At 36.1% G+C, this 27693-nt stretch overlaps 1 protein-coding gene and 1 pseudogene across 29 annotated transcripts in view; one reads left to right on the top strand and one right to left on the bottom strand.

Annotated features, from left to right (window-relative positions):
* The window catches only part of LOC138333957 (uncharacterized), a 138630-nt gene that overhangs the window by 53640 nt on the left and 57297 nt on the right, over positions 1 to 27693 (bottom strand). For 23 of the 29 annotated variants that reach the window (XM_069282655.1, XM_069282666.1, XM_069282670.1 and 20 more), the window contains 11 exons: positions 15962 to 16116; positions 15023 to 15281; positions 13351 to 13532; positions 12807 to 12951; positions 11833 to 11958; positions 10897 to 11022; positions 7990 to 8157; positions 7063 to 7188; positions 6436 to 6603; positions 5247 to 5279; positions 2997 to 3011 (listed from right to left, as the gene is read on the bottom strand). In XM_069282655.1, the coding sequence (XP_069138756.1) occupies positions 2997 to 3011; positions 5247 to 5279; positions 6436 to 6603; positions 7063 to 7188; positions 7990 to 8157; positions 10897 to 11022; positions 11833 to 11958; positions 12807 to 12951; positions 13351 to 13532; positions 15023 to 15281; positions 15962 to 16116 (1503 nt within the window). Of the gene's footprint in view, positions 1 to 2838; positions 2863 to 2996; positions 3012 to 5246; positions 5280 to 6435; positions 6604 to 7062; positions 7189 to 7989; positions 8158 to 10896; positions 11023 to 11832; positions 11959 to 12806; positions 12952 to 13350; positions 13533 to 15022; positions 15282 to 15961; positions 16117 to 22392; positions 22619 to 27693 lie in introns of those variants that run through there. The other 6 variants (XM_069282665.1, XM_069282685.1, XM_069282682.1 and 3 more) reach the window with 5 other exon arrangements.
* LOC138334004 (piggyBac transposable element-derived protein 4-like) lies at positions 21407 to 26874 on the top strand (annotated as a pseudogene).

Raw genomic sequence — 27693 nt, 5'->3', positions numbered from 1 at the left:
AACAAATTTTATTTCAAACAAGAAGCCCAAGGGCCTTAACATATAGGAAATTAATTAGATATAGTGTCATGGTAGCCATCTTCGATTTGTGATCAACCAGAGATGTAACAATACTTTGTCCGGACCATGTCAGGATCATTTCATGCAAGTTTCAGCCAAATTGCACCGGTAGAACTTGAGAAAAATGTGTTTTCAAGATGGCGGCTGTGGTGGCCATCTTGGATTTCGCATCAACCCGAAAAATATAAACACTTTGTTAGGACCATATCAGGATCATTTCATGCAAGCTTCAGCCAAATCACAACGGTAGAACTTGAGAAGAAGTTCAAAATGTGTTTTCAAGATGGCGGCTGTGGCGGCCATCTTGGGTTTCGGATCAACCTAAAAAATAACAACACTTTGTCAGGACCATGTCAGGATCATTTCATGCAAGTTTCAGTCAAATCACACCGGTACAACTTGAGAAGAAGTTCAAAATGTGTTTTCAAGATGGCGGCTGTGGCGGCCATCTTGGATTATGGATCGACCCGAAAAATAACAACACTTTGTTTGGACCATGTCAGGATCATTTCATGCAAGTTTCAGTCAAATCGCACCAGTAGAACTTGAGAAGAAGTTCAAAATTTGTTTTCATGATGGCGGCTGTGGCGGCCATCTTGCATTTCAGATCGACCCGAAAAATAACAACACTTTGTCGGGACCATGTCAGGGTCATTTCATGCAAGTTTCAGTCAAATCGCACCGGTAGAACTTGAGAAGAAGTTCAAAATGTGTTTTCAAGATGGCGGCTGTGGCGGCCATCTTGGATTATGGATCGACCCGAAAAATAACAACACTTTGTCGGGACCATGTCAGGATCATTTCATGCAAGTTTCAGTCAAATCGCACCAGTAGAACTTGAGAAGAAGTTCAAAATTTGTTTTCAAGATGGCGGCTGTGGCGGCCATCTTGCATTTCGGATCGACCCGAAAAATAACAACACTTTGTCGGGACCATGTCAGGATCATTTCATGCAAGTTTCAGTCAAATCGCACCAGTAGAACTTGAGAAGAAGTTCAAAATGTGTTTTCAAGATGGCGGCTGTGGCGGCCATCTTGGATTTCGGATCGACCCGAAAAATAACAACACTTTGTCGGGACCATGTCAGGATCATTTCATGCAAGTTTCAGCCAAATCACACCGGTAGAACTTGAGAAGAAGTTCAAAATGTGTTTTCAAGATGGCGGCTGTGGCGGCCATCTTGGATTTCGGATCGACCCGAAAAATAACAACACTTTGTCAGGACCATGTCAGGATCATTTCATGCAAGTTTCAGTCAAATCGCACTGGTAGAACTTGAGAAGAAGTTCAAAATGTGTTTTCAAGATGGCGGCTGTGGCGGCCATCTTGGATTTCGGATCTACCTGAAAAATAACAACACTTTGTCGGGACAATGTCAGGATCATTTCATGCAAGTTTCAGTCAAATCGCACCGGTAGAACTTGAGAAGAAGTTCAAAATGTGTTTTCAAGATGGCAGCTGTGGCGGCCATGTTGGATTTCGGATCGACCCGAAAAATAACAACACTTTGTTGGGACCATGTCAGGATCATTTCATGCAAGTTTCAGCCAAATCGCACCGGTAGAACTTGAGAAGAAGTTCAAAATGTGAAAAGTTAACGCACGGCGGACGGCGGACGACGACGGACGAAACATGATGACTATAGGTCATCCTGACCCTTCGGGTCAGATGACCTAAAAATTCATGTCTAGGTAGCTTTACAAATAATTGGAAACAAAGTAAACAAAATATTATCCAGACATATTGTTACTACCCAGGTAAACATTTTTAGCCCAAATACGATTCAAAAGGTTTCAACAATTCAAAATGTCATATTTATTTTCCAAGAAATGATATTCCTTAAGAATAGCTAAATATACTGTCATAGTAACTTTGTCGGCATATTCATATGTTAGTCATTCTAAAAATGAATTATATGATATACATAATAATGTATCGCCATTAATACTCAACAAACAGGATGAATCAAAGATCTATAAAATAAGCCATCCACTAAATGGTGAATATTCACAGTATACATGGGGAGGGATATACCCATGTAATGTCAATTAACATTTATTTAGTGAGTATACATGTATATACTATACCAAAATAAGTTAATATGTTGATTTTGAGATACAAAAACTATGTGTCATTATTTTTATGTGATTTTACCCACACCATTTTGGGATCTGGAAACCCCTCTATTACTGAGGGATATTCAAATATCAAGGTATTATCACAATTAAGCAATAAACTGTTACCAGATTGGACATACAGCTGATATGAAGCCCATCTGGAAGGAAGATAAATAGAATGGTTAGGGTGCTATTATCTTTCTGACGGATGGCTTTATATCAACTGTATGTCCAATCTGGTAACAGTTTATTACTTATATTTCCATTACGATCATTCAAATTCAAAACTTTACACGTATATCTTTTGAAATCTCAAATGAAAACTATGCGATGATATTTTTCAATACATGCTATTTTGTCAACATGAAAATACTATATGATTTCAAAGACCGCATAACTTTAAAACCACGTTTTAGATCATTTGACCGTTATGTATAGGCGTAAGTATAAATTGTATACATTGTCCATGACGCGGCAGATGTCAAATATTCATACGCTTGACCAGATTGGAGTTCATAGCCTGATATTAATAATCTGGTTTAACATAGACCAAACGTAAAACTGAAAGTAGAATGGAAATACATAATGATAAACCAAGCATATGTATATAAATATTTTAATGACAAACCATTACATATTTTTCCCACCACAATATACTTACTAACTGATCAGGTTTCTGAACACACTATGGTAAACATATCAGAATCAACACACATACTCAACATTCAGCATATTACTACAGTAAATGGCAAATTGTTAAAAAATTGATTCCACAAAAAGTCAACTCCAACTAAAAACCTCATAAACTAAATTAGTTACCACATCATGGATCAACTGTGTATAAAGAAAATTGTTTATTAGAAACAAAATTTGGAATGTAAATGCTAATCTAAAATTCAAATTTTGGAAAAAAAAAAAAAAAAAAAAAAAAAATACCATATCTTCATTCCAACTTCAAAGTTGTTTATAGAAAAAGTTTGTGCTATATATCCAAATCAAAAATCTAAAAAAAAATCATTTTAAAGATGATAATGCCTGAAAGAAAAACATAACACTGACTCATTCCATGCAGTTAGTTCAGGTCACATTGGGAAAAATTTACTGACAAGGGGAGATAACTCAGGTAAACAAAGCTGTAAAGATCAGGATTTTCACCTATTTTCCGAATTCTATGACGCCGTGCCTCCACTGTCCCTGCCCCCTAGTGTTCAGATAAATCTACTACATTTTTATGATACTTTTTTTAGAACAAAAGAATTTTAAAATATTGTGTTAAAAATATAAATAGAAGGATCCAGACTTTGTAGAGAACTTTATGGATACAAATATAGAGGCCCCACTGGATTGCAATCTCACAGGTGAATTTTTATGTGAAAATATGGGAGAACAATAATAAAAGGCATGTATATGTAAAAGGAATTATATCCCCATATCATTTTCAATGAGAAAATGAGCTTGACCATAAATTCTTTTTCTTTCTATAAGCTAAATTTAATTCCCAATTTGTGACCTGAGCTTCACAAATAATCTTTCCCAGCTCTTTAACAAAATCTTCCCTTCCAAAGCAACTAATATACTATTTATCTCTCCCTTTCAGTGTGGTTTGGGTTGATTTTGTTTTTAACATTGATAAATATGCTAGGATTGGAGAGATGAGAGGCCAAAAATTCAAGAGAAAACACACATATCAACCATCACAGCAGCATAGGAACTGTGTTTAAAATTGGCCTCAAACCCATGACCGAGAGGTGAAGAGCAAACATAACTGTCATATTCTGTAACCGGGAAGGAGGGAGCTGGATGATTGTGTAGGTAAAGGGGACACTCTTAAAGAAAGTAATCAAAGAGCCTTGGAAAAAACATTAGGACAAACTTTAGGAGCACAGAAATTAACACTTTTGTCCTCTCAGGAAAAAAATCAGGGGTGTTCAAATGTCGTTACAGGGCAAACCAGGACATGGGCTACAAGGAAAGGACCATACCAGGGGCAGGGGGAAAATAGGACACCAAGGGCAGGGGCAAAATAGGACACCAGAGGGAGGGGGGAAAATAGGACACCAAGGGCTGGGGCAAAATAGGACACCAGGGGAGGAGCAATATAGGACACCAAGGGCAGGGGCAAAATAGGACACCAAGGCCAGGGGCAAAATAGGACACCAAGGCCAGAGGCAAAATAGGACACCAGGGGCAGGGGTAAAATAGGACACCAAGGGCAGGGGCAAAATAGGACACCAAAGGCAGGGAGAAAATAGGACACCAAGGGCAGGGGCAAAATAGGACACCAAGGGCAGGGGCAAAATAGGACACCAGGGTCAGGGGCAAAATAGGACATCAAGGGCGGGGGAAAAATAGGACACCAGGGTCAGGGGCAAAATAGGACACCAGGGTCAGGGGCAAAATAGGACACCATGGGCAGGGGTAAAATAGGACACCAAGGGCAGGGGCAAAACAGGACACCAAGGGCAGGGGTAAAATAGGACACCAAGGGCAGGGGCAAAATAGGACATCAAGGGCAGGGAGAAAATAGGACACCAAGGGCAGGGGCAAAATAGGACAACAAGGGCAGGGGTAAAATAGGACACCAGGGTCAGGGGCAAAATAAGACACCAAGGGCAAGGGTAAAATAGGACACCAAGGGCAAGGGCAAAATAGGACACCAAGGGCAGGGGCAAAATAGGACACCAAGGGCAGGGTAAAATAGGACACCAGGGTCAGGGGCAAAATAAGACACCAAGGGCAAGGGTAAAATAGGACACCAAGGGCAAGGGCAAAATAGGACATCAAGGGCAGGGGCAAAATAAGACACCAAGGGCAAGGGTAAAATAGGACACCAAGGGCAGGGGCAAAATAGGACACCAAAGGCAGGGAGAAAATAGGACACCAAGGGCAGGGGCAAAATAGGACACCAAGGGCAAGGGCAAAATAGGACACCAAGGGCAGGGGCAAAATAGGACACCAAGGGCAGGGTAAAATAGGACACCAGGGTCAGGGGCAAAATTGGACACCAAGGGGAGGGGCAAAATAGGACAATTAAAAGCAATTAACATGCAACCAAAAATAAAGACTTGCCATTTTATTGTAGTATTCCATGGATAGTACTCGCTGTATAGGAAATAAAATATAGTAAAGTACTCGCTGGATAGGAAATAATGTACAGTAATTATAAAATTAATTTGTTTTTCTTTTTTAATATTGTTATTTCATTAATATTTTTATATTAGATATCAGGTAAAAATCTTTCTTACTCTGCAGCTGCTATTTTTTATGTTCTTAATTATTTTTTCAATGATTTTGTAATGAAGCTGTACGCTTCGTTGTTAATTTTTCCAAAAATTGTATTAACAGAGACTTCGACGAGACTTTTCTGGGCACAAGATCTCCAGACCGCGCCGAGACTTTCAGTTTTCTACCGGTCCTTGAGAGGTGAGGTTTATATCTGTTGCCCATCCTTTCCCTAATTTGCTGTTATCCTGTAGTATGGAAATGCGTTAACATTGCTGTGTGTGTATTTTTCGCTGTCAGTCAATATTTTTCTATATTTTTGAGTTTGAAATATTTGTGAAATTGTGCAATGTTGGACTTGGCATGTCTTGCTTTTGGACGGGTTTGGCATGTCTTGCTATTGGACGGGTTTCGATAGTGATTAATAGTCTTCACTCTTGAGAGCCGTTGGTAGGCCGGAAAAGAGTGGGAGCTTCCTGTATTGAGTTTCGGGGTTAGCCATTAAGAAGATATTTTGTGAGTCTCCGCTGGAGAACAGTGTTTGTGAAATTGGAGGTTGAACTATCGATAATCGGTGTAGTTATCTTTTTTTCAAAATGTAAATGTATCTCTGAATTTTATTTTGTCATTTTCTGCAGAAAGAACATATTTACAATGTGATTATTATTATTTTTTGTTTTTCTTTTTTTTTTTCTTTCTGAAAAATAATAACTACAATTTATAATTTCTCTTATTTTCTTCAATTTTTTTTTTTTTTTTTTTTCTGAAAAATAATACTGGTACCTATAATTTTTCTAAGTTCATGATTATTCCATAATCAGCTTTTTTCCTTATTTAGAGTTATCTACCCATTTGAAATAGGTATTGATCATTATTATGTCCTTCTCACACAAATACCTGGTAAATGATTATGCTACTGTCACATAGAAATGACGGAATAGTGGCTAGTCAATACCACAAGGGCAGATAACTCTGTATTTCACAGACAGAAAACACTAAATATAGAGTATTTCAAGGTCAGGATAAGTTTGTATACCTTGCTGAGTCTCTCGACCTCCATTCTCAATCTGTCCTTCTCCTGTTTAGCGAAGTCCTGTTGCTGTGACGACAGTTTCTTACTGTTCTCTAGCACACTGATTTGTTCCAGCGCCCGCTCATAGTAGGCTTTAACAGAGGCTAGATCTGATGAAATTTCCTGGTTCACCTGCAGAATAACATTAGTGTGATAATAATATTGGACTGTAAATAAGTTTTACAGACCTAAACCCAGTTTCACGAACATTCCTTAAATTAAAGAAAATTGTAAACTTAAAACTCCCCATAAAAAAGCATTGCAGAATTTTAGCAACCTCCTTAATTCACTTTTTTAAAATTATTTTCCTGGTTTAGATTTTTAAAAAACAAAATTCAGTCATAAACGGACTAAACTAAGAATGTTTACCTTTAGTTATTAAGGGGGTGAATTAAATTTGTGCTTTTTGTTTTGAGAAAATGAGGCCTGATGTGAATAATAATCATCAAGACAGAAATTCTTTTAAATTGTAGTAATTTAAGGTGAAAAAGCATTTGACCTTGTTGGTATTTCTTAAATTTTCATTTCACATACAGTTAAATGTTTCACCAGTAATAATGTTGCACTGATATTAGACTGTGAATATTTTACCTGTTTCATTTCTTGGAGAGCTTCATCCAGTGCATTTTTCTCATTATCTTTCTTCTTTGCTGTTTTCTTGACCTTGTCGACCTCGTCCTGAAGGTCGTTTATTTGTTCTTGCATTACACTGTTGGCCTGAAACATTAAAATAATATCTATTCATTTGATGTTCTGCAGTTGTTATTTCGTTTCATCAAGAACAGAATTTATACAAAACAAAGCTAAATCTAGGCAGCATAGCATTCACCAAACAAGAATAACAATAATTATGTTAACTCATTCACCCCTGAAGACACATATAGACTCTTCTAAATCAAAGACTAGTGCAGTCCATTATGAAATTTCAGGGGTGAATGAGTAAAATTGCTTGTTGGACTGAATAAGTCATTTTCAAGTGAGAAATCCCTGTAGTAGCTGTAGCTTTGTCATATAACTATGATAGACTAGTAAAATGTCATCAGGAGGAAATGTCACATAAGAAAGACAGCACCGACCAATACATTTCTCAACTTCACAGAAATAACATTGATCAATGTGAAGAGAGTGGTGAGATACTGTATAACAGTTCCTCTATTCTTCACTTGATGTTAAAATTGCCAACAATCAAACAAAACGAACATTGAACAACTTTAACTTCAAAGTACAAATATCAATAGAACATTTTTCAAGAATACACTGCTGTCTGCAAAACTTTCCCAAGGTATTCATCAACAATGACGTTCTATAACCTTGTGTTGCTACTTGCAGGTTTTCTGTTCAACAAATGATTACCTTTTCTGTATTTGCATATTACAGAGTTGCCTGTCATTGTTGGTTGGTATTGATTGTAACGTAAAAAATTTCAGGAAAAACAACATGAATTTTACTCAAAAGGTTATGATACATACCCTCAAGGGAGATAACTCTGTAATACACAACGATGGAATTGATACTGACCCGATCTAGTTGTTCTTTGTTGACGAGGAGTTGTTGGAATTTGTTGTTGAGGTCCATCTTTTCCTGGAATAGTCTGTCTTTTTCCACAATAGCACTAGAGGCCTTGGCCTGCATGTCTGTAGCCTTTACCTTGTGATTGTCCAGCTTCTTTGCCAAAGTTTGCTTCTCCTAAAGGGAGTGAAATACAAGCAGATATAAAGACCACATCAGAATGAAATTATTTTACCTTCAATATTTTTTGATGGTCACAAAAATTACTACAGTGAAACCTAGCTCCCTTAGCGCCAACCTCAGTTTAAAGACCACCTTATTTAGACCATGCACTTTCTTATGATCTCAAATGGCCATTTACCAAACAATTACACCTGTGTATAAAGACCACCTGGCTAAAGAGACCAATTTTCCATTGTCCCTTGGATGGTCTTTATAGACAGGTTTGATTGTGTAGGGTTTTTTAATATATATTTAATGAAGTGTTATGAATCCTTCATCAGGATCATGAAAAAGTCCTAATCTCTCTTAATTTTAGACTTGGCAAATCAAAGATGACTTTACAAAACTTTATTAAATCATTATTATTGGCTAAGTCAAAAATCAAGTCTAAAGAAGATACTTTCAGGTCAACTGAATTACCATATATGGAACAGACAAAATCCCTGTGAGAGTTATTCCCCTTGTAGTCATGCACGTGATTTGTACAGATATTGATCAATGGAAAGTGTGATTTATGAATGGGATTTGTTTAATACGCATAGCAACGTGTAGTATTTTCAGGGGTCACTGTCTTTAATTTCCCCTGCAAACCAAAATTTTGATGATTTAATTTTTAAATGAAATTCATCGTGTGTATTAATAAAATATAAACATTTTCACCGCACTTCGATTCCGGGAAATTCAGCATTTTTTAACAATAATGATTTAAATCTACTGTTTTATATTACAGCTAATGCAAATCAGTACGTTATCAGACATTTCATTGTAACTGTCAACAAACTCCATGACCAAATGCTTAAGTAATATACAAAATACATAACAAAATTTATTTGTCACAAATTATTTTGGATTTGCTGTTCGTTTACTTTTATGGTATATTGTTTCATTTTTACAATACAGTCAACGCATATCGTTTTCCAGAAAAAAAGTAGTAGGGTCTACTTCAGGGTTCTGTGTTGTAATAATATTGGTGTATATAAGACTATACGAAGAAAGGTTCAAATGAGCAGAATTTATTACTCTCTAAAATACCTTCTTCATAGAGGAAGAGGCTTATGAAGATGTCTCGACTACTGGTGGGAGTGTACGACTTGTGCATAAGACGATAGTAATGAAACAGATCAATCTAAGATGAGCTCTAGATTTATATATCTATCTTTTGACAACATATTTTCATGTAACACATAAGCATATAAATTACTGCAACTCTTTGTGTATTCAGAACGTCACATGGTAGAATTTGGTTTTATAGAAAGAGATTGAATAACTTTCATGTGCGACATAAAATATGTGATGTGAAACTTAAAAAATACAAGAAAAGAAAATTTAGAAGGAAATTTTAAATGATTTGAGAGATTTTGTTATGCATATTATGTATATAACTAAATATTTGGACATTTCGATATAATGCATATTAAGTATATGTTGTAGTCGAACAGATACATGAAGTATAATAGATAAATGATCTTTAATCACGGTTAAAATTGCTAAATTAAACACGTATTGTTTTGTTAGCTGTATTATAAGGGCCGTGCCCTTCATTCGGGCACGAAGTGCAAAGCACTTCTAAGGTAACACACACATGAAAATATAAGAAAAAACACAATCTTTCGAATTCAATCCAACACACTGACAGCTTCAGTTTGCGGCCACCATTGTTATACCCACTGTAAAAAATCCCATCAGCATGAATGCGATGCTTTGAAGTCAGCTCATTATATAATCAAGCGGTTCAAACACTTTTATGATCCGATAAACATAATCTTCATCCGGCAGAAGATCGGTACTATTGCTCTTTGATTGCAAGCGTTCAAGTGATAGACCACTTTCAATATAATCAGCTGACTAAAAACGGAATATCTGTTACGGAAATAAAATGTGGATTTCCTTCTCAAATAGGGGTTTTGGGGACAAGGACAGAGTGTGAATATATGAATAAAAAAAATAAACAGAAAATTTGGCACCATTATTCCCATAAATTGGACTTTTTAACATTGCATAATTAATGGTTTACTGAAACATCTGGCTGCACCCTTTAAGGCCTTGCAAATGGATTTCATTTACAAATTATATCATCAAAATTGTGGTTCGCAGGGGAAATTAAAGACAGCGTGACCCCTGAAAATACTACGCGTTGCTATGCGTAGTAAGCAAATTCCATTCATAAATCACACTTTCACAAGGGAAAAAACTCGCATGGTAATTTTGTTTGTTCCATAATCCATATATGGTAATTCAGTCGACCTGACTTTCATGATCCTGAAGCCAGGATAAATGTTTTCCTGCAAATTACTTTAAAGAGGAAGAAAATTTTTCCAAATTCAAGTATCTATAACATTGACATGGATATCACAAGAACTTTTCTGATAATTACGGCACAATGACACATTAAATGTGTTTATTAAGTAAAAGACTTACAGAGCAAAGTAACCCATTCACCCCTGAATTTCATGATGGACTGGTCTAGTCTTTGATTTAGCAAAGCCCAAATGTGTCCTTAGGGATGAATGAGTTAAACTATTCATTATTTTGGATTCATCATCAGAAAGTTTATTTTTTAAGTAACAGATATGAATCAAAACTTTTCATAGATGTAGTAGATATTCAAAATAAAGCAGCATAACTTTATGCATACTCAAGTGTATCCTGCTTGAGTTTGTAACTATGTTATTCAATCACATATCCTTTACTCACATCGGCTATAGACTTCCAGGACGAAGCCAGTTTCTCATTTTCTTCCTTCATTGAATTGGTCAGTGCTCGGAGTTCTGACAACTGGCCTGTTAACTCAGCGAGTTTTCTTGTGAGATCAGCATTCTCCTATTTAACGAAAATAACTTAATCATATAACAATTCCTCATTTGAAAATTAGAGAAAAAGAATTTCAATTACATTTCAGGGGTTGAATCATACTTGTGATCACTTTTTTAATTCTTTGTTTACAATAGTGGGAGAGACAAGATATTGTACTTGAAGCATGTAACGTTCCCTCGAAACGAGCACGAAACGCAAACGTTTTTTATTTGTTAAATGCAAACGAAAAACGAATACCGTAAAACGAAAAAACCATTTCATCAAGCGCTAAACGCAAAACGAAAAACTCAAATGAAAAACGAAAAACGTGACCGGAAGGCCAGAATGCGATCATAAATGTCGATCGGGACTCCGGTATTTCGATATTCCTTATCAAATATCAATGAATAACATCCGGTAAACGAATTGCAAACGCAAATGAATGAAAGCCCAAACGAATCACATCGCAAACGAACACAAACGAAATTGAATCAAAACGCAAACCAACGAAAACGCAAACGAAAAAAGCTCGACAAACAAAACTAAACGAAAGAAACGCAATCGAATGTAGAACGCGTTTGAGGGAATGTCAGATGCATTAAGTACTGTTAAGTATATGTAAGGATTACATGATTTTAAGCATGGAATATCAAAAGGAAGTGAAAGTTCATTAACACTTTACAATTTTGCTCTTTTGCTACTTGTCTTAAATGTGTTCTATTAATGCATAGAACTTGGCACAAGTTATTGAGCTCATATGAAGCCCACTTGTCCTAATATACATTCAGACTAAATTAGCCCATACTAAAATTGTAGGGGTAATTAAATGTTATTTACCTCTTTGAGTCTGAGGACTTCCATCCTTAGGTTTTTGTTTTCCTCCTCCATTGGTTCAAACCTCTCTTTGGCTAGCCTCATGCTCTCTTTAGAAACTCCTACCTCTCGTGAAAGTGTTTCTTTGTCCTACAAAGAAAAACCAAAATTGTTATTCACAAGATTTGAGTTGCAGTAGGACAACTGCATACCTATAGTACCGTATATGCTTCTGTTACTAGTAATCCATTTTTGTGACAATTAGATCATAAAGTTGTGATAGAACAATTGGTTAATTAGGTTTAATGTCCAATTAACACTTTTAGTCGTTTAGGATGGCCTCCAATATATAGAATGTGTTGTGTGTTACAGTAGGTTTTGGGAGGCTGCAGTTCATTTCTGATGTCCTTTGTTAAAGCTATCTCATTGAAGCATTACACCAGAGATACTGAACAGTATACCCCACCTTGTCACATTATACCCACAATGGACAAAGCAGTCACATCAAGGCCAGATAACTCTGGATAAAGAGAGGTCTCAGAACATAAGGTATTATTATAAGGGCAGATAACTCTGGATAAACAAATTCTCAGTATGCAGGATATTATTACATGGGCAGATAATTCTGGATAAAGAGATTCTCAATACATAGGGTATTATTACATGGGCAGATAACTACAGATAAAGAAATTCTCAGTACACAGGGTATTATTACATGGGCAGATAATTCTGGATAAAGAGATTCTCAATGCATAGGGTATTATTACATGGGCAGATAACTACAGATAAAGAAATTCTCAGTACACAGGGTATTATTACATGGGCAGATAACTCTGGATAAAGAAATTCTCAGTACACAGGATATTATTACATGGGCAGATAACTACAGATAAAGAGATTCTCAATGCATAGGGTATTCTCAGTACATCAGGTATTATTACAAGGGCAGATAACTCTAGTTAAGAAAAGTCTCAGTATGCAGGATATTTTGTCTGTACCTGTTGTAGCTTCTGGTTCTCTGCCTCTAACATCGTCAGTGCTTTCGTGGACTGGTCCAGGAGGTTAATCCTCTTTTGGTTATCAGTCTCCGCCACCATGTGCTGGGCTTGTAATGACCGGAGGGCAAAATCTAACTTATCTATTCTGTAATGGACAAAACACATCTTGTCTAAATAAATTGTATCTTTATACACACAATTTACATTTTAAGAATTCTGTTAAAAGCTTAACACAATAACATTGAGGTGCAATTCATTTCTTCTAAAACTCATGTTGTCTATTCTGCATATATCACAAATGTAACGTTAGGTTTTATGAGTGTAATGACATATTTTTTGCTCACTATGGTAACAATGTCACAATATTCACACCTTCCCACAAGGGAGATAACTTCGGTAATATGCAAAGATGGAATATTATGGAGTAAATTAGAGGTGAATATTTTTGCTTAGCTGATGAAAATTAAATATTTCCAAAAAAAAAAGAAGCTTTTAATGTTGCCTAAGACTTATTAAATACATTAAAACATAAATGCATTCTTACCTATCTTGCATTTCTTGCCTGAGTCGGATATTTTCCATTTTGAGTACATCTTTATCTTGTTCAGCTTCTTCTAACATTTTTATTTTCTTTCTATATTCCATTTCTTTAAACTTAAGGTCCTCTACTAAGATTGTGTTTCCTTTGGCAGAGTTCTCTATTTTTCCTAGCCTTTCACTTTGGAGCTGAAAGAAAAATCATTCATCAAATATCGCAACACCACCATATGGAAACTGGACAGGATGGGACGGGACAAAAGGGGTGGGGCACAATGGGACGGGACAAAAGGGGTGGGGCACAATGGGACGGGACAAATGGGTGGGGCACAATGGGACGGGACAAAAGGGGTGGGGCACAATGGGATGGGACAAAAGGGGTGGGGCACAATGGGACGGGACAAAAGGGGTGGGGCACAATGGGACGGGACAAAAGGGGTGAGGCACAATGGGACGGGACAAAAGGGGTGGGGCACAATGGGACAGGACAAAAGGGGTGGGGCACAATGGGACGGGACAAAAGGGGTGAGGCACAATGGGATGGGACAAAAGGGGGTGGGGCACAATGGGGAGGGGACAAAAGGGGTGGGGCACAATGGGATGGGACAAAAGGGGTGGGGCACAATGGGATGGGACAAAAGGGGTGGGGCACAATGGGACGGGACAAAAGGGGTGGGGCACAATGGGACGGGACAAAAGGGGTGGGGCACAATGGGACAGGACAAAAGGGGTGGGGCACAATGGGACGGACAAAAGGGGTGGGGCACAATGGGACGGGACAAAAGGGGTGGGGCACAATGGGATGGGACAAAAGGGGTGGGGCACAATGGGATGGGACAAAAGGGGTGGGGCACAATGGGACGGGACAAAAGGGGTGGGGCACAATGGGATGGGACAAAAGGGGTGAGGCACAATGGGATGGGACAAAAGGGGTGGGGCACAATGGGACGGGACAAAAGGGGTGGGGCACAATGGGACGGGACAAAAGGGGTGGGGCACAATGGGACAGGACAAAAGGGGTGGGGCACAATGGGATGGGACAAAAGGGGTGGGGCACAATGGGACGGGACAAAAGGGGTGGGGCACAATGGGACGGGACAAAAGGGGTGAGGCACAATGGGACGGGACAAAAGGGGTGGGGCACAATGGGACGGGACAAAAGGGGTGGGGCACAATGGGACGGGACAAAAGGGGTGAGGCACAATGGGACGGGACAAAAGGGGTGGGGCACAATGGGACGGGATGTAAAGCTATAACACTCAATCTCCTCCCCATTTCATCATGATACTGCAAACCAACTGTATTTCCCGTGCAATTTACTTTAGCTAATTTCGCAATCCAAATGATTTTGTGAAAGTTTATCTCCACAAATCAATGCTACAGCATTTATTTTGAAAGGAATTTCCATTACATTTTTAAATCCGCATATGTTGATCCTGGTGACACTGTTTTCAATTGGAATTCACAAATATTTAGTAACTGAGAAAGAAAGATGGTTTCTGTACCAAGGTGAATAAATTTATTCATTGTATGAAAGATGCAAGAAAGGAACTACAAATATGTATTGTATGAATAAATTTGGAGTACAATTTTTTTTTAAATAGAGATGGTTGACAAGGTTTTACATGAAAGACTAGCTGTACTTGTGTTTAGATAATTTAATATTTCATGTATCTTACCTCAAGTGTGTCCTGGGCTTCTTTGAGTTTATGCATTAGTACACATCGTCGATTCTCACTATCCTCAAGAGAGTTACTCATGCACTGGAGGGACCGGTCTAGGTTAGGGTTGTAGTGACTAGAATTCAGGGGGGATAAGTCCTGGGACATGAACGACCCGTTTAGTCTGTTCATGGACTGTGACCGCACCATTGGACCGGAACCGAGTCGTGGCGTGAGTGCCATATCGTCCCCAGAATTAAAAGATCTCTTCATAGAGCTGTTCAACAAAGAGACATTTTCATGTAATAATACATTTCCTCAAACAGTGATTTTGCTGTAAAATCTACAAGTATAAGACCTTTTATAATTATCTGAAGAGGCATTCGAAGACCCATCAATGGATAATGCTTACAGACCACTGATTGTAGACAGAGACAGTAAACCTAGAAATGGAGTCATATCAGGTCTTTGCATTTTACAGAGTAACCTCCCTTGCGGATAGGTATTCATTGTGACATCATTATATGGAGAGCGACACTCACCTAGTTCTGAAAAATATGATGTTTAGCTAACAAACATGCGATGTCACACTCAATAACTACCTGTAAGGGCAGATAACTCTTTAATATGCAAAGACAAAATATGTGATAAACCAATAACTATGACTTACTCATTCAACAGATAATCACCAAAATGTCTTTACTGTGGGCAATATAATATAAGGTGAATATAATGATGTTAAAACAGCTGTGGAAACGTTAAAGCCCAAAAGTACAAAAAAAAAGTTGTCTTTTTGACTTGTATCTCTAGACTCAACTATGAATCCGGCACAAAGTGGCCACATTTTTTCCCCTTAACATATATTCCATTGAAAACATATGACATATCTTTGAACTGTAGCAGATGGTGGCTTACTCAACACAATAACATTCCCTGTTCTAAATAACAAACATTTACCTGAAACCACTGTCATTGTCTGGGAAGACTGTGATCTTTGAATCCTGCCATGACGCTCGCATCGGAGAATGGCGAGGGACTATGAGAGGGTTGCTGTTGAAATAGCCCTGCATGTCTACGTCGGGCTTGTCCCTCACGGGGACTATGTCTACCTGCTGAGGAAAAAACAACACAAGACATAAACATCAATATTTGAATATTGTTGTAATAAAATTCATCTTTATCTTACTATCATTGGAGCCATGGCAACACTCAGGTGGAGATATCTGAAGTATAAGCAGTACAGAGAACCACCATATATACCTCAATAAGCTTAAACAAGAACAACCAGGACTCACCAAAGCTGTCATCCAGGGGTATACCCCTCCCTCATATAATCTGTAAAAGGATTACTGCTACTAAGTTTCATTGAAATCACTCGTGTAGTTTAGAAGGAGTAGTCTAAGGGAGAGGGCATAAAATGTCTGCCTCTGTAATGGCCCTGGGAACAGGACAGGATTGGACAAATGTGTCATCATACATTGCCCCTGTTTCATCAAGTGAAGGTATAAAGTGGAGGAAACATATAGTCTTAAGACCTCTTGGTGAATTAAAAATTATTAGCTTATTCACCCCTGAAAATTTGTAATAAACTGTTCCAAACTTTGAATAAGAAGAGTTGAAATATGTCTACAGAGGTGAATGAATTAATGCAGGAAAAGGAAATTTAACCATGCATTGGTTATTTAATTCAACAGCAAAATTGTGCAGCATTTGTAAATTTTGCTGCTGAACACAGGATCACTGTTAAAAAGAGTAAAGTAAATATCACATTTAATACATTTATGTTGCAGACACTGTAAAAATAACCTATTTGTGCATGTAATATGTAAGACGGTTAAGAACCAATTATTTAGGTTTGCCAAAAGTTCACCTTTCAATGTGTTCTATATGTTATAAATTAATTCTATAGCATTTCAAACACATACTTAAACCATTACACCACAAAAATATTATTGATAGAGATTTTTCATTTATATAAATTAAAAGCCCATTGGTGTACCAGATACATGTTTAAATCTTAATTCAATGACACTACACCTATTTATAAAAAAGATTAAACGGCGCCCGTAAAAAAACCTCACAGCATTGTGTAATTGTGCATGGCACACAAGGAATTCAAATGAAATTTGAATTAAATCAAATTTTAACATCATGTCTGACGTACATGTATTTTGATAAAGGATTGTGAATTCTTATTTAGTGTGAAAGTATTGTGTATATATTATATTATTGACACCTTTCATCTAGTAATAACGTTATAGGGCAAAAGGTGGGCCAACCTTCGGATCATAATCGTAATTAAATTTAACTGAATTTAAAATTGTCAATAATAAATGATGTCATATGATCTGGAGAATAAAAAGATGCATGATTGAGCGATAAACGATGAACCATTCCTCCTTTTTACAACCCAATCTTGGGTGGTCGAGGTGTATAACATTCTTGTTTTTCAATTAAGAGGCCAAGGTTCGATTCCCAAACAGACATGCAAAGGTATGAGGTCAAGTAGCTACTGTTGTAGCGGAAAAGATATCACCTTCGGAAAAGTCAGTCAGAAGGTGATATCTTTTCCGCTACAACAGTAGCTAGAGGTCAAGGTGCCCTACTGACTACAGAGTTTTGTCATATAATATCAAAATTGTCAATATCTATAATTCAATTTACTTAGTTATAATTAAGATCTTAGATCTGACGTATCCAAAGACATAATTTGGAAAATTTCAACATCGAATCAGAGCTTATGCTTAATCATATAGGGATTGGATTGCGCTTTTATGTTAACCATGCTTGTATGGAGCAATTCCTCTAAGAATATATTCTATGGGGCGCGTTAGCGCCCAATATTGAATATATTCTTAGAGGAATTGCTCCATACAAGCATGGTTAACATAAAAGCGCAATCTAATCCCTACGCGCCCCATAGAATATATTCTTAGAGGAATTGCTCCATACAAGCATGGTTAACATAAAAGCGCAATCCAATCCCTATATTTACACTCACACGACTTTTTATTTATACTTTATGCAATAAAATTGTCATTTGAAAGTGACGTAATTATTCAATAAAAGTCGGTCAAAAGTGGGAGGAGCTTACTCAATTGAACAGCGAATTATGACGCTTCACGTAAGATAGAATTATTCATCCGCGACAACAAAAAAGTTCAATATTTTAGTGTTAAATAAACATGACAAAAAAAGTAAATTTATGAGATAATTTTATTTAATCAGATCAGATTTTTAAATATATATTCAATTTTGCTAAAAGTTAATATATAGCGTAAAAACATAAAGTATTTGTACTCAGCCACATGTGTGAACTCGGTGACCGTTGTGCAGCGAGGCGAAGCTGACGCACGCTTACACACTGGAGTTTGCCGAAGTTGTCAAAAACCGATTTTCAAGTAGCTCAATGTGTGACTTGACGATATTACATCCTTGGGAGCCATGTGATTATATAATCTACGCTTAGATCCATCGCCATCGATAGATTGAATAACTTCACTTGTGTTCGATGGATACAATGTAGCTGTGTTGACGCGTAACTGTCAACACGCGGATTACTAGCGGTGCATGTTTTATAATACACACGATTAAGGATATGTATATAACTGACCTCTGTCAGAGGGTCTCACGCCCGTCCACCCCAAAGACTTGATCGTAGGACGAACACAGACACAGAGGTAATGTTTACATTTGACATCCATCATTTTTAACAAATGTGAAAGCACTGCACGTCGCCCCGGTCGGGATATTTTCCCGTTTCTTGTTACAATTGTTAATTTAAAAAATGTTTGTATCATGTATAAATATAAAACATATATGTATTGTTCATATTTTTCCAAATATCTATGAAAAACAACAATATACACGTAATGTTGCGTCAAAATGTAAACAAAGCCATGTGTTTCTTTAAAAAAAAAGTAGCCCCTTTACGTTGCATAGAACATTTTCATACGCAAGTTCAAAGTTCAATGTTACCATGCAGTTATGGTAAACAAAATCGGCTAGTACTTGCGTATAGTGAACAAGCCTAGCAAGTGTAAATATAGTATAAAAGTACATTGTTTATAGCTAACCATTCAAAGATTTTCATTCAAATAAACAATAGCTACCGGTATATATTTGTTTCAAGCATACTTGGGTGAGAACTCAGCACTTATTTTGTGACACATACTTTACAATGACCTTATTAATTCATTCACCCCTGAAGATACATTTAGGCTCTTCTAAATTAAAGACTTGATCAGTCCATTATAAAATTTCAGAATTTCATGACTTAAAATAATTGGTATACCTAAATGTCTATCACCAACTCTGTATATTGTTGGACAAGACAGGACGTATTCCTTCTGATAGAGAGGTGCCAGTATCCCCCACTTCAGACAAAATAACAATAAATAACTCATTTTGAATAATAAAGATACAAGTGTCCATGATCTAGAGCATATTGATATCTTATATAAGTCAATATGTTAGAACACCTTTCAGTCGAAAATTAAATTTATGCATCCTATAGGCTATCAGATTTTTCTTTTTCAACTTTTATTGCTAATTAGTGGACAAAACAGTGCTTGTTTTATCATATGGTAAAACACATTAACAACCTCCACAAGTTTAAACATGTTCAACATTAATCAAATTACAATCTGATTTCAAAATTCATTGAATCCTAACCAAAGCACCTTATAACGTTCAAAAAAGTTTTAACAGGAAGTAATCAGCTTTCTTAAAATCTATTAACACGAATAAAATTTGATTTATTTGAAAATAATCCAAACTTTATGATCATGTCCAAATACATTTTTATATGAAACCATCCTAAATTATTCATCTTTCATTAATATTGACTATAAAGAATCTATAAGTAATCTTACTGGTGATTATATATCAATGGCACTAGCTGAATAAAAACATTCACGGTGATAATCTTCATGCAAAAAAATATACCACCATTCAAAACATCTACGGGAATATGATAAGAATTCTGACATCAATTTTAATTAAACAGTACTTTAAATTGTAATGGGAATGACTAGCAATGATTTCAATTTCAACAAAATTTCATTTCAATTAAATTGAAAAGGGATTGAACAACACTGGCAATGATTTAAGAAATATTTTGAGGTAAGTTTAAAATCTCGAGTGCAAAACAATAAATCAATTACTGCAGATAGAATATTTCTCAGCTGTATGCTCTAATTGATGGAGATTTTCATTAACTTTTGAAACATTCTATTCCTATAGACAAATATATCTGTAGAATATTCAAGTCTGGATCTTTTCAATACACATGCAAAAATTGAGTCCTTTTTATTGATAGTTCTTTATTTGAAAGTGACCATTCTTTCACCAACTTCAAGTATTTCTCAAGGACTTACAAAAACACTGCTTTAAACCTTTTCAAACATTTTGATATTTCTCAGTGAGTGTATTCACTTGTTTGTCTTTCATGCTTCTCAATCTTGTCAAGATATTCCATACTAATATTGTTTTTAACACTTTTTAAAAATTCATTTTTTGATAAATGCACTCCAGCTTCTTGAGATTTCTCAACTTCCAATGAACACGACACTTTCTCAACTTTACTATATCAGTATGTATTGGTTGATAAGCAATATATTCCAACAAAGAATGGATATTCTCTGGTCTCTATATAGTTGTCTAAGTCAGAGTAACATGAGACACGTATATGTATAATCCATAGTGTATTACATGTATTGCCAGTTTCTTTCAATTCTGAAAAGCACTTCGATATAGACAATATGTACTGTAAAACTGATATCCTTATAACAAGTTGTAGACATATAGAAATCAAAAGATTTTTACTGCAAAGAAAAAAAAATAAATAAAACTTAAATTGATATTTCAATTTAAAATGTAATTCACAAGAAATGAATATCTAATGATAATGAGTCAGTTGCTGCCTATTAACGAAATATAATACAGACTCAAAGCTAGACAAAAATTTTAAATCACATTAATATAAAAACAGGTGAAAATGTTCACACACGCGATTTCATTTAACGGTATATGTAATGTAGCATGGCTATAAAATGTCTTTAATTGACTTTTTTTATGTAAAATGTTTAATTAACCTGTTTCCCCCTCTTTGGTACTTTAGGATGTGAAACTACCATTGTTATGGGTCAGTCCATGTTAGATTTAAGGGGATGACAGGTATAGCATGTCAGCGATACATTTTTATATTTTTACATGGATATTATACTTCACAGCCTTGGAGAAATTACAATTGCCACAAGTTGAAAGACATTTACCTCAAGATAAGGATCAGATAAGTTGTACTAATTAAAAGCAAGGTTTTCTCACAGAAACACCTGAATAGAGCTTTGCACTAGCTATACCTCAGACTTTTACTCCCTCAGGAGTTACGAAGAACAAGTAATGGTAGCTAATCAAGTGATTGGGGCCACAGTGACCAAGTGGTTAACCTGTCCGACATACTACCACAAGCCCCCTCATCTCTGGTCATTAGAATCTCATGTAGGGCAGTTGCCAGGTACTTATAAGACCACTAGTTATGGTTTTTCTCCAGGTAGTCTGGATTTCCTCCAACATCAAACCTGTCATGTCCTTAAATGAACCTGGCTGTTAATAGGACGTAAAACTAAAACAAACCAAGCTAACATGTCCAGCATACTACCATGCTATTTCCACCTGCTGCTCAACTGAAAAGTTTACAGTCCACATAGCGTAGATTTAAGCTACTGAACAGGGTTGGTAGTTTTTCTCCAGGTACTCTGGCTTTCCTCCATCACCACAGTCTAAAACTGTTTCCAATGTTAATAACCATAACTGCAGCGTTCTGAATTGGGTCAATCACCAGTGACCAGGTAGAGCATTATGGCAAGTGTTCGGATGGTTCTAGAGACAAATTCTGGTTTAGCCATACATTCCTTATATCCTAATATAACGATCATGGCAAGAGAATGTAAAACTAAATCAAACTAAAACACAAATGCTAATGAAGAGCGTATGTACCTTCGATATACCATTACCTATCACCTATAGCCTAATTAACACTTCAGTTTTTATTTACTTATATGTTGAAGGGTCAAAAAATCAAAATCAAAATTTACCTTGACAAATATAGCTGTGAAAACTTTCAACATAAGTGTATTTACCTGCCAAAATGTCCAGTATGTATATACGGCCCCAAGAAGGACTTTATCCAAAATGTGTTGACTTAAATGAGATTCAAATTACAAAAGTCAATTAAGCAAAAAGAATCAATGATGTCTAACCTCAGATTCCATACAAAGGCATCACTGCTAATAACAGTTTTAGAACAAAACATTGACAAGTTCCTTATTGGGAGTTCTAAGAATTGAAATATTCTTGGAAATTAAATATAAAAGATGACTTCATACCTTAATTATGATGATATATTTACATCTGTTTTCCAAAGTTGTACATTTCAAAGTTCTTAAGCCCAGAAAATTACTTCTGGGAACTCCCCAATCTCCCTGATCTTCTACCCAAGGTACTCTGGTAATCCCGTGTGTCTGTCCCTGTGCACACAGCACACACACAGAGGTGGCAATGTTATCAGTGGAGCTGTTGATATCCCACCACAACACACCAATACTAGACAACTCTCAAGAGACACCACATTTCACTTTAGACCTGCTGGTTGATACCAGGGATCAGACATGTTACAAATCTCTACACTCCAGTGATAATTTTCAAACACGGAAGTTGTAGGCTATAGGGTATTGTAAGAGGAGTGAGAAAATGCACGGCCAAAACATAATTCAAACATTTGATATCTGAACACTAACCCAATGTTCTACCAATTGCATCATGGGCTACGTTGTTCAGATTATCAACCCGATCTAGAATCATTACAGCAGCATACATGGCAGAAATCTACAACTTACCGATGGCAAATGGTTATCATTCCATACGGATAATTACAAACATGAAAACAAAAAATAAAATATATACACCTCATAATTAAAATTTCAATTGACATTAATAAAATGTATTCCACATATTCAAGGTGCTCATGTATACATGTACCATATTCATTGTAAAGACATTTCTATGCAAAAGGATAAGCCTCTATTTAATGTACCTTTGTATGTAGTGAAATAAACCTGTCTACAAAGACAAATTTATAATCATAATATTGTACATTGAGTTGATTACACTTTTAACAACTGTTAACCCCTTACTGCACAGATACGCATTTCTACGCATCTGCGCGATCGTAATAGGAAAACATCAATTGTTCGGTAATGTGATGGTTTATCATTGCGAATAAAATATCTTTAGAAAGTAGAAATAATAAGGATCAAGTTTTATTCTTCTCATTTTCATGTCCAAGTACTGGAAATTTTTGTATTTTGCAATAAAAACGTATCACCTTCGTTACAACCACAAAATTGATTAATGACGTCGCGCGGTCGTTATTCGTGACGTCGTCAAATAACGTTGCATTTTGGCAATAAAAATCAGGAAGTTACACGACACGGGTGTGAAGGATACTATGACATGCGGAAGGTACAGCAAGCTATCACAATATTTTCATATCAATGACAACACCACACAAGGGCAACCTGGAACACCACAATATGATAGGTGATTATAAAAGTACATGTGATACATCTGTAATTGATACAAATATTAAATGACTTTTTGGTGTAACTTGCACCACCCACCTCCCACCCTGTCCGTCGTTTTGAGAAAGGTTCATTTCCTTTGTAAATGATATAAGCTATACAATCATCATAAACACATGAGCTGTGTATGTGTAAGAATAAAGAAATATTCCCACATAACAGCAATATTCAGCATATATTTACACTATTTTCAAGATTTGTTTTATAAGAACAATGATTTTGATATGAATATATATTTTGGATTATAATTATTACTTGATTTCTGCTCTCTTAGGCTTCACAAAGTTCGTCCCATGCTAGAGCATCTTCGGGGTAATTTTAGAAGTTGCATGAAACCACAAAAACACCAGGCAATAGACGAAGGCATGGTACGATACAAGGGCCGACATTATGCGAAACAGTATATGCCAGCAAAACCTGTCAAGCGGGGACTAAAGGTAAAACCATTATCATATTATTGTATTTAGCAATAATATTGTGTCAATTGTTATGATGCTATGTGTTTGCCCACAAAGGTATGTTTTACACCCATAAAACTATAACATTGTCATCAAGGAACAAACTGATTTCTGGTTATGAGTTCAAGGTCACTATCTATATAATGGATACACCAATATACTTGCCAGTCTTATTTTCTACACATTTTACTAATGACTATCATGTAGTTATACGTGGATGCATGAATTATATTTTTTAACATAATTCATACAATGTAGTGTATATGATTGTACAACTGTAGGTATGGATGTGATGTGACCCAAACAGATATTGCCATGACCTCCGACCTTACATGGGCAAGCATGACATTTTCAGAGGACGAGATCTTGGAGAGAGAGTAGTGATGCACTTGTGTCAGGCCTTGAGGTAGAAATCTCATTATGTATTCTTTGATCGGTAAGACATTTAACAAATTAAAAAGAGAAAAAACAGCACTAAATTGTATTGTTCTAACATGATCCTGTGCTTAATATTTCAATAAGTTTAGTGTGTAAGTGACTTTGAATTGTTTGCTACTCAAGGATGTTCATTGCCAATATAAATATGGACCTTGCCATCAGTATGTTTACATTGAGGCCATATTCATGGTTTATAATACACATGATTAAATACTCAAAGAAAACTATAATTTGACACCCATCATTTTAAACAAAAATGAAAGCACGTCGCCCCGGTCGGGATATTTTTCATTGTCATCAAGGAACAAACTGATTTCTGGTTATGAGTTTAAGGTCACTATCTATATAATGGATACACCAATATACTTGCCAGTCTTATTTTCTACACATTTTACTAATGACTATCATGTAGTTATACGTGGATGCATGAATTATATTTTTTAACATAATTCATACAATGTAGTGTATATGATTGTACAACTGTAGGTATGGATGTGATGTGACCCAAACAGATATTGCCATGACCTCCGACCTTACATGGGCAAGCATGACATTTTCAGAGGACGAGATCTTGGAGAGAGAGTAGTGATGCACTTGTGTCGGGCCTTGAGGTGGAAATCTCATTATGTATTCTTTGATCGGTAAGACATTTAACAAATTAAAAAGAGAAAAAACAGCACTAAATTGTATTGTTCTAACATGATCCTGTGCTTAATATTTCAATAAGTTTAGTGTGTAAGTGACTTTGAATTGTTTGCTACTCAAGGATGTTCATTGCCAATATAAATATGGACCTTGCCATCAGTATGTTTACATTGAGGCATTTTAGAATTTGAAATATAAGATTCGGATTTCGGTTTTGTGGGTTTTATTACTCTACTCATTTTATATTGTCATTATAGAAATTAAACCATGATCCTACTTTGCAACAGGTTTGAATTATGCATAGATATTATACATATTCAAAATAGTAAACTAATAGAAGTTTGGTTTTAATTATTTAGGTTCTTCACATCTGTAAAGCTAGTGCGTACACTTGAACAGAACGGAATTTACAGTTGTGGTACCATCAAGAAAGATGCGACTGGATTCCCTGATGAGCTGAAAGCACCTAATCTTAGGAGAGGAGAAACCCAGCAGCTCCAACATGACAACTTGGTAGCAACTGTATGGAAAGACAAGAAATTGGTACATATCTGTTTTTGTCATATATTCCAGAATGTCCTAGTGAAAGAAGATGGATAATCACATGGACTACTGGGTTATGATATTATTTATAATAAATATAGAATTGCTAATATAATGAATTCTATTTATCCAAGAACATATAGTTGTAGCAGATGATTTATGTAGCTATAACTGGTAAAAAAATGTATGCTATAACTGGTAAAAAAATGTATGTACAACTGGTTTGAAAACATAATGTGCATTCATCTTATGTCCTTATCTTGTTTGGTGGCGCGATTATCAAGCCACCAACAGGGTATTCTAAGTGGCTACCATACATTTATTATAATAAACATTTAGTGTTTTATCTTTGTTATTCACTCTATAGCAAACACTGTTTCATTTTTTCAAACTTATTGTAGATCATCATATTCTTTAGGCTCTAAATTCGACCAAGTTATAATCATAAGTGAAGAATTTGATCATTTGAAATAATAGTTATTTCTGATTCAGGTCCATCTTATGAGCACAACATCAGACCCTGTTGGTGATGATCCAGTGGTGAGAAGGTTGCGTGGTGGAGCAATGGCGGAATTCGTGAGACCCCCTCCGGTGACAGCATACCACGGAGTGGACAGGCATATGCAGCATCGTGCCAAGTATCCAGTTGGTAGACCTTCAAAGAAGTACTGGAAGTACTTGGTCAATTTCATGTTGGAAGTTTCGGTCATCAATGCGTTTCTGATTTACAAGAACACACCAGGTGTACAGCTACCAAGTGCGAGGTACTCTCTTCTGGACTTCCGGATGGATTTGGCTCAACAGCTCATTGGAGGATTTTCCTCACGTAAGAGAGCACGGGTTGTATCAAGACTTGGTGTACCTGCGATTGGCAATATCACTGCACACCAGAGTGTCAGGATGGACAGGAAACGATCCACGTGTAAATGGTGTACCAAACATGGGGAAAAGAGGAGGAAGGAAACTGTGTATGGATGTTCTGTGTGTCAGGTTCACCTCTGTGAAGGTGCCTGTTTCCAATTCTACCATGATATTCAGTAGCTGCAAATACAATGACTAAACTCTTGTGTTCAATTTCATTTTTCAATGAATTCATGTAGAATTGTGTCCTGCCATAACCATTTTATTATAAACCATTTCCATACATGTACATGTTTACTTTTTCATTCCTAAAAGTCTCAGAGTCCTGTGATCAAGTGATTAGTAAATACCGGTAATGGTAGCTACACAGTAACTTTCATGCGATAACTACAAGTGTACTTGAATTTTATTACAACTGGATCTCAGTAACTACAGTTTCTGTTCTTTTATTATATTTTGAAGTGGTGAATCAAATGTACAAAAACAGTCAATATGAAGTACATGTAAAATGTTCAAATCATATGTGAAAAACTGATATTTCTGTAAACCTTAGAAAATGTGTAAACAGACAAATACAAACAAATGTAAGAGTTTGCTGATCACGTTTAGTAATGATTTAGTTGTTATTATTCTATAGGAAATTTCCTAATTAGTACCTAGTAAAAAAATAAATCTGAAATTATACTTTTTTAGTATTTTGTATAGTAATTCAAATTCAAATTGCATTTTATATCATCTATCACTGAATACACAAGGTTTCTTAATCTTATCTAGACACAACAGACATCACTATCTATATGACGATTATCACTAAATGCTATATGTTCTATTTATAGCGTATAGGGTAACAATAGCAACTGAAATATAGTAAATATTTATGGATAATTAGATACATCACCTTATGAACAATGCATACATATATGGTGTTGCTTTTTTTGTAAAAATCTTGTGCAGTAAGGGGTTAAGACCATCTTTGTACTACCAAACACTATCTAAATGGATCAACAGTGTAAAACTTGTTGAATATGAATTTCTCGTCAAGACATATTAATTTACCATTGGTATTTATCTTTGTTGACTTCTAAAGTATGGCACTGCCTTC

This window comes from Argopecten irradians, chromosome 10, assembly GCF_041381155.1.
Source record: "Argopecten irradians isolate NY chromosome 10, Ai_NY, whole genome shotgun sequence".
In the NCBI taxonomy this organism is placed as follows: domain Eukaryota; kingdom Metazoa; phylum Mollusca; class Bivalvia; order Pectinida; family Pectinidae; genus Argopecten; species Argopecten irradians.
This window is presented reverse-complemented; position numbering and strand designations above follow the sequence as displayed.